This window comes from Cottoperca gobio, chromosome 15, assembly GCF_900634415.1.
Source record: "Cottoperca gobio chromosome 15, fCotGob3.1, whole genome shotgun sequence".
NCBI classification, from domain to species: domain Eukaryota; kingdom Metazoa; phylum Chordata; class Actinopteri; order Perciformes; family Bovichtidae; genus Cottoperca; species Cottoperca gobio.
Genome location: NC_041369.1, coordinates 11984805 through 12002388, shown reverse-complemented (window position 1 = coordinate 12002388; position 17584 = coordinate 11984805). Strand labels below are relative to the sequence as shown.

Genomic DNA, 17584 nt, shown 5'->3' with positions numbered 1-17584 from the left:
GTAAAATGTAATGTTTGGGACTGACTATTGACTGACTCTTTTGTTTTTGATTTCAATCAGAAAAAGACAAACTTTTCCACCGCGAGTGTTTGCAAGTTGGTGCCTCTGTCGGATCGCTTTCCGTGTTCCTTAGAGCTACGAATAACACAGGACACACTGCATTTGTTTCCAAACAAACGGAGACAGTGATCACTTTTATATTCTGTCCGTTGAGCATATTTGTACATTTAACGAATGGAAAGTCCTGACTTATTGCAGCCTTACGGGATAAATCTATCTTTTAACAATTAAGCACCAATATACATAGTGCTGTAGCTTGCTCTTCTGGGTCAGCTTTGTTCATACATCTGTTTATGCATTAACAGCACAATTTTCAAAAAGAATTCCACCTTTGGAAAGACGTCAGAAGAAGAGCATGAATTATGAATAGGCCAGCAGCTATCTGTCCATGGGGATTAAGTGTAGCTGCCTTTTGCAAAGCTTTAAAACACAGGTTGGTGTGAAAAATACAGACAAATAGGATTTATTGCAGAAACGGCAGAAAGAAAGATGCAAATAAGTGGTGCAGAAGAAATAAAACAAACACATTTGTTTGACGGACGAGGAGGTATGTAATTATAGGTAATGTAAGTATAGCGATATTATTTATATTTACTAAATCAGTTCTACAGTTTTTGCTTTTCTACCTTCTGTATGTATAAGTAATTTACCACATACTTCTCCTGAAGCTGGCTTCATAGAGTCACCACTCTGCTGCTCCACTAATCAGATGATTAATTGCTTCTATTCACACTGCGGTTTTAGTTAGATTTTTCATTCCTTTTATTCTTTTTGTTTCCATTATTTTAATTGCATGTCTGCGCTTTATTGTATTTTTTAACGAGATGTCAGAGTTATAAAAACTGCCTACTATAACACTTGTAGTTGATGTTAATGAGCTTTAATGGTGCATTCATAGGAATGCGCAGCGAGGTGGAAATTATATTTCAATCCTTTGACAGTGTGCACTCAGCGAGACACAAGAAAATATTACTCTTAATCACCAGGAAAATGTTACAAACAAACAAATGGACAAGTTCAGTTGTAAGATACAATGAACACTAACTCTTTAACACGCGGGAAGTTTCATTCTGTTTTCAACCGTTAGCTATGAGTCAAAGTAACAATTTAACATCTTTGCAAATTGGTTGGAAAATGAAATCAACCAACGAGACCGAATGAGCTAAACCCGCGGGTTTTCTGTAAATTGTCTCCCCATTCAAATGCTAAATGCAAATGATTTCAACATACTGGACTGCAAGTGCTGCGATTTACATACAATGTGACAAAGTAACAACATTCCTGCTGAATATTTCCACTCACCTGTTACATTCGTCTCTGCTTTGACCAAATCACACAATTGTGTGTTTCTTTAACTATAGAGAAAAACAAAACAATGTGATAAGGAATATGTCACTCCTACGTATCATAGATAATAAACAGACTGCATGCAATGCAATATGTTTGCAACAGAGACTATACAATGCACACGACAGTCTTTACATTCCATCACTGTGAAAAAAGTAAACCAATTCAAGGTGTTATAATTATAAGGACATTTTATGACAATTATTTCACTGATGTGATGTTTAGTTTGCGGGACATTATTTTAGTGTCTTTATTATTATTATGTATTTTTATCACAGTTTAGCTGAATTGCTTATAGACTATTTAGTTGGCGATATAAAGGGATTTTATTTGGGGTTAAAAAGGGCAGGTTTACTTTTTTTTAAGTGGAAGTTAGCATTTTGCGATTAGATTAGTATTATTATTATTAGGGTTACCTGCTTAGTGTTTAGTCTTCCTTTCAGTCCCGTGATCTACACTCTTAATGAGGGTCGGGCTTCAGGTATACTAATCACAAAAGAGAATTCAAAACGCTATAATGGACTTCAGCTTTGATGTTTAAAGCTCGGACACTTACAGTGCATGTATACAGCTTGCTCAGGTTAAATGACAGAAATGCAGAAAGATTGTTAGCAGAGACATCGATGAGTCGCAGGTAGAAGACACAGCACACTGAGTGCATACTATCAGAGGGTGAATATCAAGATCTACATCCTGCATGGCCCATTATGCTCTTCACGAGCCTGCTTCAAACGCCGTGCGAATTATTATGATAATAATATACGAGGACTTCTTACCTCTTTTAACTCCATATCATTCTCAGAGTCAATCTGTGTCTGTTTAATGATGTAAAACTTCACAGAATGGATTAAAGGAAGACATTTATTAGTTTCCAAATAAGAAAGTGATCAAAGAGGACGATTGAGCAGGAATATAAATTATTTAACAAAAGAATCATTTGGGACAGGTTGGCGGGACTTCTTTATGAAACGAGTTAGCTGTTACCTGAAAGCAGATGTTAATGTTAACAAAAAATACAAATTTATAGCTCCATAGCCTCCTATTTAGAGAGTCTTACACACTGTGTTGAGGTTTATGTTGTTTTTATTAAATGCTTTATGTACAAATACAGATTACACACAGAACAAAGCACGCATTATAAATGACATACTGTACATTGCTGATTGCTTTCAACCCAAACAAAAAGAAGAAGAAGGTTTTGCACGATTACGATCTCACATCTTATATCATTTAAAGTCACAATATAACTTAGGCTAACTTTAGTCATATCAACTCAGTTTTACCATGAAGTCATCAGAGGTTCATATAGCAATCAGTTAGGGGGAAACTTGAGGTTCGATTTAGATTTCTGAACATTAAACATTTTTATAAGAAATGTGCAGGTCATTGAGTCTCTTTGCATTCATGTCTTGAGGTTTCCATCTGTTGCCTTTAATGGAGTTTGTTAGGTCGTTTGTGTTCGGAGCAGTTTGTGTTTCTCTGTCTGTCACCATAAAAAGTGAAAGCCACAGTTGGAATCCAAACGGCAACACTTGTCTGCAGACGCTTCAAGATGCAAGTGGAACCACAAAACTGCTTTTGATTTATCTTTTTTAAACAAGCCAAACAATGAATACATTTGTGGAAAACAAATTTGTCTAGAAGAAGCCAGTCGTAATCTGACAAGGTTAAGTTTTCGCTGTAGTGTATTAGTCTGGAAAGGATTCACTTAAACCAGACCGAGCCCACAGCCAGACCAATCAGGGAACTGTGGAGGAAGGTGATGGAGGTTGAGAAAGCTCATTTTAAATTTGAAGTAACATCTGCTCTGCGGCTCTTCCTGGTTTAAGATTCACTCTGCCTGTAAACTAATTATGGGTGAACCACAATGAGCTAAGACGGGTTAGTTCGTCGTTTGGGAAAACTGCCTATTTGTTGTGGAATACCTATTCAAAAATAAAAATACGTAATTTCATAAAAGTAGGCCTAGTTTCTCACTACCTTTCGCACTTACAGGGGCACACATTTGTATAACGACACACCTAAAAAGTGAGAAGATTTTGACTTTTGTCCACGTAGTTTGTCATAGGGGAAGACAACATGGGATGTCTCACGATGTCCTGAGAAAAAGACAAGCTTCTCAGGACCCAAGTCTGACAACTTTGACGCAGAGTTCTGTGACGCTGACCCAGAGGAACAAAGAAATGATGACTTTATGATTGCTTAGTCTGAGCATCTTGAAAGGCAAACATATTGTTGTCCTGTAAACCTTAATATAATAATAACTGCATTAAAGGCAAAGAATGGAAACTAATTTGTCAAAATCAGAGACATAACTTAGAAGAAATGATCTGCAGTTTAATATCAAACATCTGAAATAATTACCAGAGGTGGAATGAAGGATATTTAAAAAGCCAATTCTAAGAACAACCTTCCTGTACATGGATGAATTTCTCTTTTAATTTCCTCGCATTTAAAAAAGAGAAACGGACTCTATCCTGTATGAATAACACAATCTGAAAACTGCAATAATTGTTCAAGTTTGAGGATTTGTGTGACTTTGAGGTTATTTTTTATTTAAATTTCTGAAGGAAACAAACAAAAAAGCAAAAGTTACAACATTTTATGAGGAATTAAAAAATAATATATAAAAAGTTTGAAATTGGAGGTCACATATCTGGAGCACCTTCAGTATCTACCATAGGGATGTTTTCTGTAGCCCCCTCTTGTCAGCCGTAAAATTGGGGCTTTGAGACTGGGACGAGTAGTTGCCCACTCCTCCTCTGCAAAAACAGTTAAACACACATTGTAGAAAGATTCACTGTTCTGCCACAAAGTCTGTGAACTCGGATATCGTATACTTTCCTCTCACAACCCATTTAACCAAAGACAAAAAAAATTCAAGCGAGCAATTTCTATCCCAGGAATCTATAGAGGCTTCTCTCCACAGAAAATGTATTTCATTAGCACTTTGCCCTCTGTTGGACCAATACTGAGGTCTGTCTGTCAGCAGCTCCTTCCTTAACAGCCACATTACCTAAAGATGGCCACCTCTGCTGCACGGCACATTGCTCTGCTTCCAAATAAGAAAGTGTTTATGGAGCAGAAAATCAAATCATTGCCCCCTTGGTTTTTGGTTTGGTCCGACCTCAACACCCCAGTGCACAATTCATTGTGCTGAAAATGAATGAGCCTGCAAACCCGCTGTGGCAACCAGCTTACTGTACATCGACGCCGTCATGTGACAACCTTGTAACTCCACTTTTGGTGATATATAATATATGCTTTACTTAAAGCTGTACATGTTTTTTCATTAATGGTTTGAGGAAATTTAAATACCCTTTGCTTATCTGACAGCAGTGCTGTGTGCACAGCAGAGGTTACTAAGCCAATAGTAACAGCTATTCTGGAATAAGGCTATGGGGGCACATATCCAAAAGGCAAAACACTCCACCTTTTACAACGGGCATCGGTTCACTCCCTGAGCTTCCACTGGCACATTTACAGTTCTAGTCAAATGCAGCCCGTAGCCAGGGGGGTAGGAGGGAGGGAGTAGGAGGAGGGAGGAGGGGGCAAGAGCGGCACCCTGGGTGATGATAGAAGTGGGCTGGAACCACAAAGTGTTTTCCTTTTTTTGTTTCTCTGCTTCACAACATCTTTAAAATATCAGAGCAGCAGCAGCAGCAGCAGGAAGGGTTGTGTGGCCAAGACTGTTTTCTTGTTAGAGATGAATTTAAACAAGGTTCAAGGATGTTTCTGAAAAAGTCTGTTTTTAAAATCATACACTGTCAACACATTTGACTAATTACATTTAACAAAAGGAGCAAACTGCAAACGGCTTAAAGTCGGGTACAAGGACAGCACTGGAAAACATTTCAGGAGACAGATATTGTTATAGTTACTACACTGATTAGGGACGGGGTGTTATAGGATTTTGTCAGCAGATCACAATTAAAAACACACAATAAGTTGATTGTGCTGAATATAAGGATTTATCACGTAACAAAGAACATATATACTCAAATAATGTTGTTTTTTATTCGTCTTTATTTACGCAGCGGGACCTTATGATTCATTATTACATTATTTAAGTTTGTTTTTATCACAAAGATATGTGTCCTATAGTATCTGTAATGCAAAGAAATGTTGTTTCCTAATTAAACGTAAGGTAAAAATTATTCCAGTATTTTTTGTGTGCAATTTGAATAGTTTTAAGCAATATTGGATGATTATCGGGATCATATCAAGAATCACAATTCTTTTTGGCCGGTTAATCACGGCTCTAATAATGTGATTATGACAACCTTTGCTACATTAAACATTTGACAGTGCGAGCGAGCAGAGAAAGAAGGGACGACACATGAAAAAGAGTTTGACTCGTATATGGATCGATGTTCAGCTCAAAACAAAGTTATGCCAAGAACAAAATAAACCGTACTTACCATAATTGTTGTAGGATTCATCACTGGTGCCATGTCCATAATATTCTGAAATGCTAAAACAGACAGAGCAGATACATAAATCAAAATCAAGAAGCTGCATTTCTTCATCATATTTTAAAATAAGAAAAGATGGGGAAATGTTTTGTTTAGGTAAAAAGTATTAAAAAATATACATAAAGGTTGGCATTATTCAAATCCCATCTTTAAAACATAAATCCATATGTTTTGCAAATAAAAAAGGCTCAGTAACTTCCTGAAAAGGCTGAGCTCTAATTGTTTGGCAAACATTGTTCAAACAGTTGTAAATAGTGCATTTGTTGGGGACTATTTTCATCTGCGCACGTTTGGTGCTCGAGTGAGCGTTTACACCAGCAAGACAGTGTAAGTGTGATTAAATAGCCTACAGTGCCCGTGTTGCTCACTGATGTGTTTTTTTAATAGCTTTTGGACGACAGTGCAGCTCTATGGCACAGAGAACATGCTTCAGGTTTTGGATTCCCAGACACACAATTGTTTTTGGGTAATTGATTTTCATCTTTTCATGGCATTTGTTGACAACAAGAAAGATATAAATATCACCAGGCTCATCCTTCATCAAATGAAAGACACACGGTGTTAATTCATGGTTCGGGCTAAATGTTCTGAGTAAACAAATGTACATATAGCATATGTAATGCTGAAATGTACAGCAGCGACGCCCTGTATGACAGCTGCTTACAGTGGACTTTTCACATGCACTATTATAAGCAACAGTTTACAACGGGTGAAAAAAGTGCTTTTTTGTTGACAATTGGTTATTTTTTTATTAATCCACCATTGTGTGTGTGTGTGTGTGTGTGTGTGTGTGTGTGTGTGTGTGTGTGTGTGTGTGTGTGTGTGTGTAAGCATCACCTCTTGGACTGATTGCTGTAGTTATCCTCGTAGGCTTCGTAACTCTCGTCATCATATTCTCCACCGTACCCGTCATCGTAGCCCTGCAAGGAAACACTCGGTTAGCATTGAAGTTGACTTGTCTCCTAATCTCTATCCAGCCTAACTGGTTGGAGGTGAATATAAAAACAATCAATACTTAGCTCCACAGGCAAAGTCCATTACTTTGCGTCCATAATAAGAGAGGGAACAGGAAAAATTCATGTCCAACAGAGATTATTGATTAAGGCTTGCAGGGGAGCATGTCTCACTAGTGGAGCGTAATAGACAGCTTCTGAGTCCTAAACTGCATGGATCTCAACAATTGATAAGGAGCTACTCGAGAAACAAGCACAAACAGCCAGCAAGTACCTACAGTAATGTTCAATGACAATACAAATGGTTAAACAGCATGCAGTAAACTTAAAGACTTCCTAAATGATCAGTTGTATAAATGCTTTACAGATGTCCGCCTCCATCATTGCCTCCTGAAGGTGCTGTGACACACGGAAGAAAATTAAAGTAGGGTTGGGAAATATGGCCAAATTCTTCCCGATATAAGATATAGGTCATTTTATATCTCGATAACTATATATATCACAATATAGCATGTTTTCTGGTAATTCAATACATATGAAATGACCACATGGTAAAGCGTATACTTATGCGTGAATTAAACATTTGACAAATAAAAAGTAGAGAGTATTTTTTCATTTACTTACTCTGATTATGTTAAAGGCAACGGTGAAACAAAACTAAATCTTCGAGTGATATTTACCTCACATTTTCTGTGAATCACCATATCTTGATATATGATTCCATTTAAAGACGATAACTTATCATATTGAATTATCACCCGTCCCTAAATCTAAGATCTACTCGTGTGCAGCTGTGAAACTCTCCGTATTGCAATGCAGTGTAATTACAGAGTGACAATCAGCTGTTAACGGGACAGAAATGTCTGCAGGGTGAATCCTGGTTAAATCTGTTAATGTGGTTAGTTACTATTTATATCAGAGGACGCAACCAAGTTATGCACGTAGCCTGGTTATGAAGCAATTTAAGTAAACATTATAACTCTGTTAGAAGAAGAAGACACCACAGAGGGGCTGGCTAAGAAGCGTCTAATATTAAATACTTTAATATTAAATTGATTACTGTGGCATGTAAACATCTTACTCATTTCACTTTGGCGTTTTGTCACCCGCACCTCCATTTTTCTTCTTTTTTTATTACTAGATGACTCAAGGGTGTCATTTCCACTGGGGATAGGGTGGACATGTCTGCCTCACTTTTCAAAATCCTATTTCTGTCCATGTCACTTTTGCAGTTTCAGTTGATTGACTCCTAAAATGTCTCTAAGCAGACCAATACACTTTGACTGTCCAGCTGCCAAAACCCAGATCTGAGAGGAGTGTAGCTCATCGGAGTTGCTTTTAATTATGACTGTGTACTCACAGTAATTACATTTTATGAGCAGAAATGTGTATTTTTGGGCTTCAAGCCCTGGCTGGAGGTTTTTGTAACGAAAAAAAATAATTGATCCTATGTTGTATATTTATAGTTAGTACCTTTAGGACACGCCATGTAGTATACATTTGGAGCATTAGCCATCATTATGCATCATAAAATATTCCTCATCAGGTATAAAGGAAACAGCAAATTGTTATTGGTTAGTCCAATCATAAAGCCGCAATTTACATACCATTTCTAATTTCCATACGGCTTCCATTATAATGGAAAGCACAATAACCAATTTAATCATAATTTGTTATTTGCTAGAGTGATATAAATGGATATAAATGCAGGAAACGGCAAACCCTGACTTCCTCCCCACTTCTGAAACCAAACCTCCGCCCTTGTGAGGACTGATCTGTCTGAAGAATATACTTCACACAATATTCAGTTAAATGGTTTATTCATGACAGCGGGGATAATCAATCTCAGCGGACAAAAGGTTTACGTAAACAGCTTAACCTGAATAACACCTTAACTGGAGTAAGGCCAAAGTGTGTGCAGAACAGTAAACTTAGCCATTGTCTGCTCTTGTAATTGTTGGAGCTTGCTCATTGAAAGATATTTAGTGGGGTTTAAAGTGCCTATGTTTCTTTTTCATCATGATCTAATCTCTTCTAATCCTATCCAAGCTTTGCTATTTCGAATCAAGCTCTACGATGATGCATACAAGTGTGCGGCTCCTTTTTTTAAAGACGGAATACATTTTAAGTAAGCAGGATGAAGTGTGTTGAAAGCTTCAATGAAGCTGGTTTATGCCAGACGTGGTTTCAACAGAGCATTATTCCTGTCTGCCTGTAACAATAGAGTAATATCATCTTTAGGTGTGGCTGCTTTTGGTAATGCTTTGTGACACCTAAATAGACGCATTGATGTGGAGGACATCAAGTGCAGCAACACAAATGAAATGTACTTGTATACACTCTCCCTCTCATGACTCAAACTGCTCTGGTTCCTGTGTGGCTTTATTTTTGTGAAAATGAATTTGCCTAAATTAAAGTTAGGGATTATGTCGGGGATTAAGTTGTTCAGGGGATCCAATACTTCTCCTTTCCTTGCAAAGGCTTTCCCCACAAAGGCCGAGTCAGAGACCTGCGTATCTCAGTAATTGACCGGGTTTTGTTAGTATACCCATGTGACAAATCACTCCGCACTGGATCAGAAATGTGAAGCGATCGGTGGATTAATTTCAGTCAAATGTATTATAAAAATAAACCTTCAGTCATGATTAAGAATGACAGGAATGAGAAGTTGTGTCGCCTAAAACTTGAGTTATTCATTGTATATTTATTAAAAGGGTGATTGTCTTAGTAGCCTACATTAGAGATGGATAAAAAAACATGTATAGGAGACACCATAGTGTTTGTAGCTGTTTGTTTAGTGTGTGTGTGTGTGTGTGTGTGTGTGTGTGTGTGTGTGTGTGTGTGTGTGTGTGTGTGTGTGTGTGTGTGTGTGTGTGTGTGTGTGTGTGTGTGTGTTCACCATGAGGAAGGTATTGATAAAGTGATCTCAGTGTCATGCTGCTGTTTACAAAGACAGCAGCTGTCTGGTTTCTGCTTTTCCATCTAGAAAATGTCGGGCTACTTTTTTTAAACGGTGTCGTTTATTCTAAAGAAGCTTTGGGTCATACTGTTGAGTTTAATTTGAGTATACAAGATTACTCGTTAGAGACTGAAATTCTGGTGAATCATTTTGATTTAATTGAGGTTAATTGAGTGTGGGCCGAGCTTTACAAGGAGCAATACTTTGTACATCAACAGTTAAAAGGGTGGCGTTTTAATCAAATTTCCAAAACCAAAAACACAAGAACAAAAGTGTAAGGACTGATTTTTTAAATGTGTTTATCTTCTCCAACAGCTGCTCCAACATAAACCGCTAGTGTTAGCATTCCTGGCTAAACAGTTTACACTGGCTAACTAGCTTACAGAGAGACAGCAGTAACCTCGTGTTAAGAAACAAAGCCTGCTGTGTGAAATAATACACAGCTTCAAAAACTGGGACGAATTTCAAGTGGTAAACTGTCTGCGCCGTGTTTTGTTACGAGCATGGTGCTAATAAGTGGTCATTTGGATTTAAGACTTTTTTTAAAGCAGCACCTTTATTTTTTATTTTTTTATAATTCAGATTTACTGTAAATGTATATGTTTAGAAATGTGTGATGACAACCAAGCGTGTAGTAACTGTTGGGTTACAATAACTACGTGGCGTTACTCGAGTACAGAAGTTATGTGACAAATAAATCAGTTCTGTTGTCACACGGGACACGAACAGCAGTCTCCCGGGTGACAGTTCTGTGTTTTTAGACCCTCCCGTCCATCATGATGCTCGGGAAAAGCACATGTAATGTATAATGAAACCTTTGATTCAGCGTCGGCTCAAAGAAAACATAACAAAACGTTTGTCACGCGGCGACTTATCTCTCTGCTGACCTCGGTATTAGTTCGACCCACAAAACGGGCTGCGATTCGACAAGGAGCTATGTGTAAATAGCCCGGGCCCTAATTAATGAGGCCTGATTCCACAAGTTTGATTCTCATCTGCAAAAACAATTAACACCGGCCCCTTTTTAACAAGGCGGAGGGAATAAATCAAATGTTAACACAAGGCTGGAGAGTCCTCGCTCAGTGTAATTAGGACAGCAAGAACCTAAAGGCCCTTAGCACTGTGCTTCATTATCAATTGACAACCTGTATGTCTCCTGACAGTGACTGATCTTCATAAGGGGCTGCCTGTGAATGCCTCTCCACGCAGCAGAGTGGGGAGGAAAATGAGATTTGCAGCCTTTTGTCTCAGTGAATTGCTGCTTCTCTTCACCTCTTTCTACCTGTGCATCAGCAAGAGCCTTTTGTTGTCGGTCACACTCTTAAAGTATGAGTTTACTTTTGAATATATTCACTCAACTTGCGTCATGGTTACATTTGAGAAAAGGGCAAACCTTTCCCCATGAAATAATTGAGATTGATCCTTGAATGCGTTCCAGAATAGTGATATTAAACAATGTCATGTTTGTCGTATCGGCTGAACAAAGACTTGAGATCAAAATAAACAGACAAGTTCTCAGGTGTTATTGCAGTACTTGGTGTGCTTGTAGAGTTTAACATTAAGCACCTGTCTGCCTCTTCCCTCACACGGGCTTCAGTCGCTGATGATACACAGCTGAGGCCATTATGCAGTCTACCTGAGTTTTTCTTCTATTAAATAATCAAGTTGGAAGTGTGTGTCATACAACTGTTTTAATAAACAGGAGAGTTCTGCATGGAGAATTTGCATAATTAATCTAACAAATGTGAACTCAGCAGTGTATCTGTACCCATTGTTACAAAGCAATTAAAGGTGGCCTGAGAAACCGCTCTCCTAGAAGAAATATACATAATCTCACACATCTTTAATGTTCATGAAATAGATGATATGGGGAGAATTTTACCCTATTTCAAAAGGGTGTCCTTGTGCTTTTTCCACAGTAGATAGATTAGATTTTTTTTTTCTTCTTCAAAGCCTCCCAAAGCTCTGTGTTTAATCACATTATGGCATTTCCCGCACTGCCTCGGTATGGTTGCAGGGCTCAGGTTTAAAAATCAAGCTATGCGTTTCAATTTTTACCAGCAATTTGTACAATTCACGGTCTGCTGTCAGCGACAGAGTCCTGCATCACTCTCCAGATTCCTCTACTCTATCATCAGCCCTGACATTTAAAGATAAGATTTGATCCAGATGGGATTTGATCTCTAACATTAAACTGAGGCCATGGTTCCAGTCTATACAAAATGCCATCAATCACATCTTTAATCTCCCTCTGCTCTCCCTTTGCACTTTTCTCACGGAGGAACTTATCCTGATCACAGTGCCTCACTGCTGCTCTTTCCAGGGGATTAGTAACATTCATTCATTAACGCTTGTTCAAAAGTCACCAAATCCTGGTTCATCAGTGGTAATTTCAGCTCCTCAGCAGAGACGCAAATCTTCAACAACTCTACTAACTCTATTCTAAATGTGCTTTATGTGGAAACCATAAAATACACATCAAAAATACATATTGTGAAAAGTGGAGCCTAATCAGATATCATACTGTACTATACTGGCTCAACAGTGAGAGGACATTTTCTGTGGTATACTGTATGTGTAAAACAATTAATAATACGATTTCACACAGAAGACATTGCCTGATAGCTGAACAAGTAGATAACGTATCACTGGAAAACAGACCTCTTTTCACTGGATGAAAGATCTGCATTTTAAGCTCTTTGACTGTCAGGAAGCAAGAAACAGTTTTGTGCTTTGTGACCATATGTGTGTGTATTTGTCAATATATGATGCGCTTTGTATTATCTTTAATGATCAGATCAGATTTTGATAAATAAGTGAGGAACACTTCACCTTAAAGGACTGGACTGATTATTTATTTTTTGTACATTTATTTATAATTAATCAATCCTTAATGGATTACTGAATCACTAAAGGGCATATCCATTTATCAGAAATGATGCTGAAAGCCCACTGGCACTTCACTGTATGAGACACAGACATTTACCAGACACACAGCAGATCATTTGGTGGCACTGCTGCAATAAGTCTTTCATCAAAATTGAAAGTCTGACACAATCTATGGATTATGAGGATTTCATTTAACCACATGTAAAAAATATATTTTAGTGTATCAGCCCCGAACGATAAAACTAACACTGACTTCCACTAGTAAGAAATATGTGTGGCTCTGGTGGTCTTTAACAGACTGAACCCCCATGCAATCCACTTCACTTCTGTGTTCTCCTTTAAGAGCTACAATAATGGTCACTGTCACTGTATTAGTTTTACAACACTGACAGCGTGACAGAGTCCATTAATCACTACAGCCTCCAGAGGAATGCCTGTTACATGATGACCTGCTCCACAGCAGAAACACAGGAACTGTTTATGGGAACTTCAACCCAATTGTAGAAATAGTCTGTCATTCATCCACAAAACACAATGACTGCAAACTACAGGATGCATGCATAACTATATGCGTTTGTGCTGGTTTTAGATAAGCAATCCTATGCAAATCTGTGTCTGGCAGAAAATAGTGCAGCAGCGTTAATAACATTTTGTGTTCAATGTGCATAAAAGGATGAGGGACAATGCAACTCCAAAATGCTGCGATGCAGGACACAAAAGAGAGCCTGCATCAAGGATTTAGTCATGCGACTGATAGGTCTGTCATACTGTCTGATGTTTCTCTAAATATTCTATTTGATGGAAATAATCCATGTGCAGAATACTTACAAAACATCATAGTACAATATTAATAAAACCCTAATGGCTTTTAATAGCAAATAAGAGAAAATGTTTTTGCTAAAACATAAAACACATACAACTACCATTGTTTAGATAAATATAATTAGAAAGTGGAATTAAAATGATTTGCTTTAAAGCAAGATATTTTCCACGTTTTATGTTAATGCCAAAAAGTGCTCATTGTGAGTTACTGATAATTAACCATTTACACACTGGCAATCAGTGTGCTTTGACAGAGTTTTAATAAAACCCAACATGCCTTATTTTAACTCATTGGATCTACTCAAATGCCGCGCTTGCTTGTGATGTCAAGTCAAGCAGATTCTGGTTTGTCTCCTTGCTAGCACTATTAAAAACAATTTTTATTGTCAAGAAATCCAAAAGAAAAACCAAAAAACGAGAAATTCACTAGTACATATCTCAACACTGATTTCACTACAATGTCCGTGGTCCTCTTGTAACCCCAAATCCATTGTTTTTTTGTTTTTTTTAAAGGCTAATGGAATAATTAGAACAGCTGGGCAATGTAGTTCTTAGCAAATGTTGCTCAAACAGCAGTAAATGTTGCATTTGTTGGGGACTATTTTCAGCAGTGGATTAATACACATGTGGTATGTTTTTACAGAAGCAGTGGAATTGACTCAAAATAAACTACAGTGCCGAAAGAAAACATCCTTGAGTGCAGCAGCAAGGCTCAGTGAGGTGTTTTTTAATAGATTGGATTTTTTAATGCGATTTGTTGACAACAGAAATTTAATATCAACACAAAAATATAAATAACTTTGTCCTTGAATTACAACTTGGCCTTGAATTATTTCACAAAACAATGTCAAAACAGCACTTAGGCTTGCAAATGTGCTTTAGCTTTGGGCAGGGCTGCTTTATATGGTTTTAGTGAGTGTTGGACAAGTTCTGTTCATCTTTATGGTAAAAATCTAACTTGAATCATTGCAAAACCAGTTTCACTCTGGGAGGAACCAAAAAAAAAAAAACCAGTCCTGTATGTAAAGGATATAGCAAGGTGAGAAAAAGATAAAGATAAAACGTTCATAAATTATAAAGAGAGAATGATACGTGATAACTACCAGCCTCCTCATGCTTCCAGTTGAAGTTTTAAATCAATACCTCCCTCGATTAGATACAATTATGGACATTCTCACAGCATCACTTGTATGAGACAGACTGACAGTCCATCAATCAATGGTCTCTGGAGAAATCTACACGATACCCTTACACACTGCAGTCATTGTTTTTGCCAAATGCACATAGAGGATGTAGCAACAAAGACTCATCTAGCGCTGCTGATCTATTATTGTGTTTCAGCAGATTGTACAGTGCAGGATTCTTGTAGGGGAATAACAACAAGCACGTAAAGCACCTTGTATGCTCAGTGATTGAAAAAGCAAACACACCTGGACCTTTGTATAAAGAGGTCGGGCTACATTCTGGGAACATGCTCAAAGAAAATTGTGTAATGTAGTAGAAAAAGAAATGGCAAAGTGAGATATAAGGGAAGAAAATGTTCCGGACAAACTCATCTTTCCATAATCCCCTAGTCTCTGCGCTCCCACCCTTCTTTCCAACCTCCAATTACAAAGAGAAGAAATGCCTCGCTTTTTACTCCTCAGAAATACACAGACTCTACATCAGAACTCAATTTGGTTTGGTAATGAGACTGCGCTTGTGCATTTCCCCATGCAGACAGCCCAATCTTCAATTGCCAGCACACATGGGGGCTTTGCTTAGCAGGAAGGCTCTGAGGAAATAGACTGGTAAAAGCGTTGCCTTTTTTCATTTGGATAAAACTTAGAGCTCACCTTGCGTAGTCTTTTCAAAATGACCTTGAGAAATTCCCAATATCTGAGGACGAGCATACCTTTAAATAAGGTCTTGAGTATTCTTTGAAATGGATCCCATCATTATTTCAAACAATGTGAGCAAACATTTTATAAATGGAGTTGACTTTCTGATATAAGAATGTCAATGCTTAACGGCATTAACCATTTCAAACTGTAATCCATCATAGTGGTTCTTCTTATACTCTATATTTTACCACATCTTAGACTGAGGTAACATTTACTTTAATTGCGTTACATGTTTTTAAACCTCAAAATAGAATAAAATAAAAAAGGATTGAAATCTCTACATTATAAAATGGTGTTAAATATGCAATTAGTGTTCCAGGTGCACGGCAGGCAGAAATGTGTCCGTCAGAGCAAGTGATGGACAGATGTGTCACAGCAAATACAGATCAAAGCTGATACATCGCAGCCTTCAATACAGTGGAACCTGAACTAAAACCTGTATGTACAGTGAAAGACAGCTTGGCTTACAGCTCTTGTGGACAGGGAAAGCTAGTTGTCCCACAATAGAACGCTTCCTCTGTGGGACAGAACAGTCAAAAGGCGCAATGGTGACATCTTGAGAAAGAAACGCTCCTCGTTATAGGTAAAAACCAAATCAATGCATGATTACATTACAGGCTATTTAGCAGACGCTCTTATCCAGAGCGACTTACAGTGAACTAACTACAGGGACAGTCTCCCTGGAACAGCTCAGGGTTAAGTACCTTGCTCAGCGGCCCTCGTATCAAACTCTAAACCATCTGGTGTTGTATGTGGAAGCTGTACCACTAGGACTAGGCCATCACCATGATGCAGTGTGTGCATGTTTTTATTCCTTGCCTCAAATCTCAGCTAATTTGAAGTTGAACAGAACTAAAGAAATGTATTTAATCAATTACCGTAAGGAATTATCATTCATTGTTTAGATTTAGTTTTTGCCTGAGACATCAAGGGTTGGCTTTAAGTCAAGCAAGATATGTTTGATATTAATGGGAACCAATAGCTGCATAGAAGAGCCACAATCATTATAAAAAGTCTGGAATGTTTTGAAGTTAATTAAATAAAAACATATTGTAGAATTCCTCCAACACGTGTCCCTGGATGCCCTACCTCTCCATGTAAAGCAAGACTCATCACATGAAAGGGGATTAAACCGAGTCTGATTCACACACAGTTAAAGTCAAATCATTATCAGCTATACTTTTTCAGTGTGTGCAAAGAGGATTGGACTTACATAGTCGTCGTATGATTCATGTGTGACTGCTAACAGCGGGGGTCTGTATCCTGCACTCCCTGCTGCCCCCCTGGCTCTCGGAGCTTGTACCTCCCTCGTCAAAACAGTCGTGGGAAGTTTGCCGTGCGTCGCTGCCGCTGTCCCCCGAGGTGCTGCTGCACTCCTTCCTGTGCCTCTGTGGCTCCTGGGAAAGCAAACAGACAGACAGACACGGCATCAATGTGCCTTAAGAATCTTACTCCAAAACATTTTATGAAGTGATTTTAGTTAAAAGACATTAAGTTAAATCCCTCTCATCGCCGCATATGTACCGGCTGCCTCAGTTGGTGGCTGTCGTGCAGTGTGCTCGGGTGAAACGCAAGATAAGCATAACCTCCGCTGGCACCGAGGTAGATCTCGTAATGATCAGAAGGCTCAAGAGTGTCACTTTGTGTCTCTCTCAGCTTGTCAAACATGCCTGTGGGACGCAGCGCGGTTATTTCAATAACACGATGGAGCAGTGCCAAACCTGTGATTGTACAAAATCACACCTCCATCTGCCTGAAGCTGCAGAACACACTTGTGCAGACACACAAAGATGTATTCAGCACGGTCCAGTAGAGAGATATTAATGGCTAAAGGACACGGCCAGGGATGAGGAATTTAAGGCGGATTGTTTTGTTTTTTGATGGAGGTGTGACTGTATATTAGCCGAGCCACCTGAAACACCGCAGGGATTGAAGGGTGGATTTAGCATCACAAAGCCGTCTATTGTCTGCTAACTTAGCATTTTAACAGCAGCATGATGTAGGTGGGCTAGGATAGCCTTTCTCCCTCTGGCACATCCTTCACTAGGTAGCAGCCCATTGTGATCCAAAAATACATACACTCAAAGGGAAATTACTGGTGCATATTTTTCATGGAGATTTACTGTAATCGCTTATCGCTTATGCGCCATAAGGAGAAAATTCTAGGTAGGGAAGTGTTGGTGGTGACTTGCAGGA

At 38.4% G+C, this 17584-nt stretch overlaps 1 protein-coding gene across 8 annotated transcripts in view; it reads right to left on the bottom strand.

The window, feature by feature from the left end:
- khdrbs2 (KH domain containing, RNA binding, signal transduction associated 2) overlaps window positions 1–17584 on the bottom strand; it is a 57866-nt gene that overhangs the window by 1865 nt on the left and 38417 nt on the right. For 2 of the 8 annotated variants that reach the window (XR_003833534.1, XR_003833533.1), the window contains exons 6-10: window positions 16602–16785; window positions 6720–6802; window positions 5829–5881; window positions 4086–4169; window positions 1363–1415 (exon numbers count right to left, since the gene is read on the bottom strand). Coding sequence is in view for 1 of the 8 variants with exons in the window: in XM_029450021.1 (XP_029305881.1) it covers window positions 4075–4169; window positions 5829–5881; window positions 6720–6802; window positions 16602–16785 (415 nt within the window). In the remaining 7 variants the exon portion in view is untranslated. Of the gene's footprint in view, window positions 1–1362; window positions 1416–2382; window positions 4170–5828; window positions 5882–6719; window positions 6803–16601; window positions 16786–17584 lie in introns of those variants that run through there. The other 6 variants (XR_003833535.1, XR_003833536.1, XR_003833537.1 and 3 more) reach the window with 4 other exon arrangements.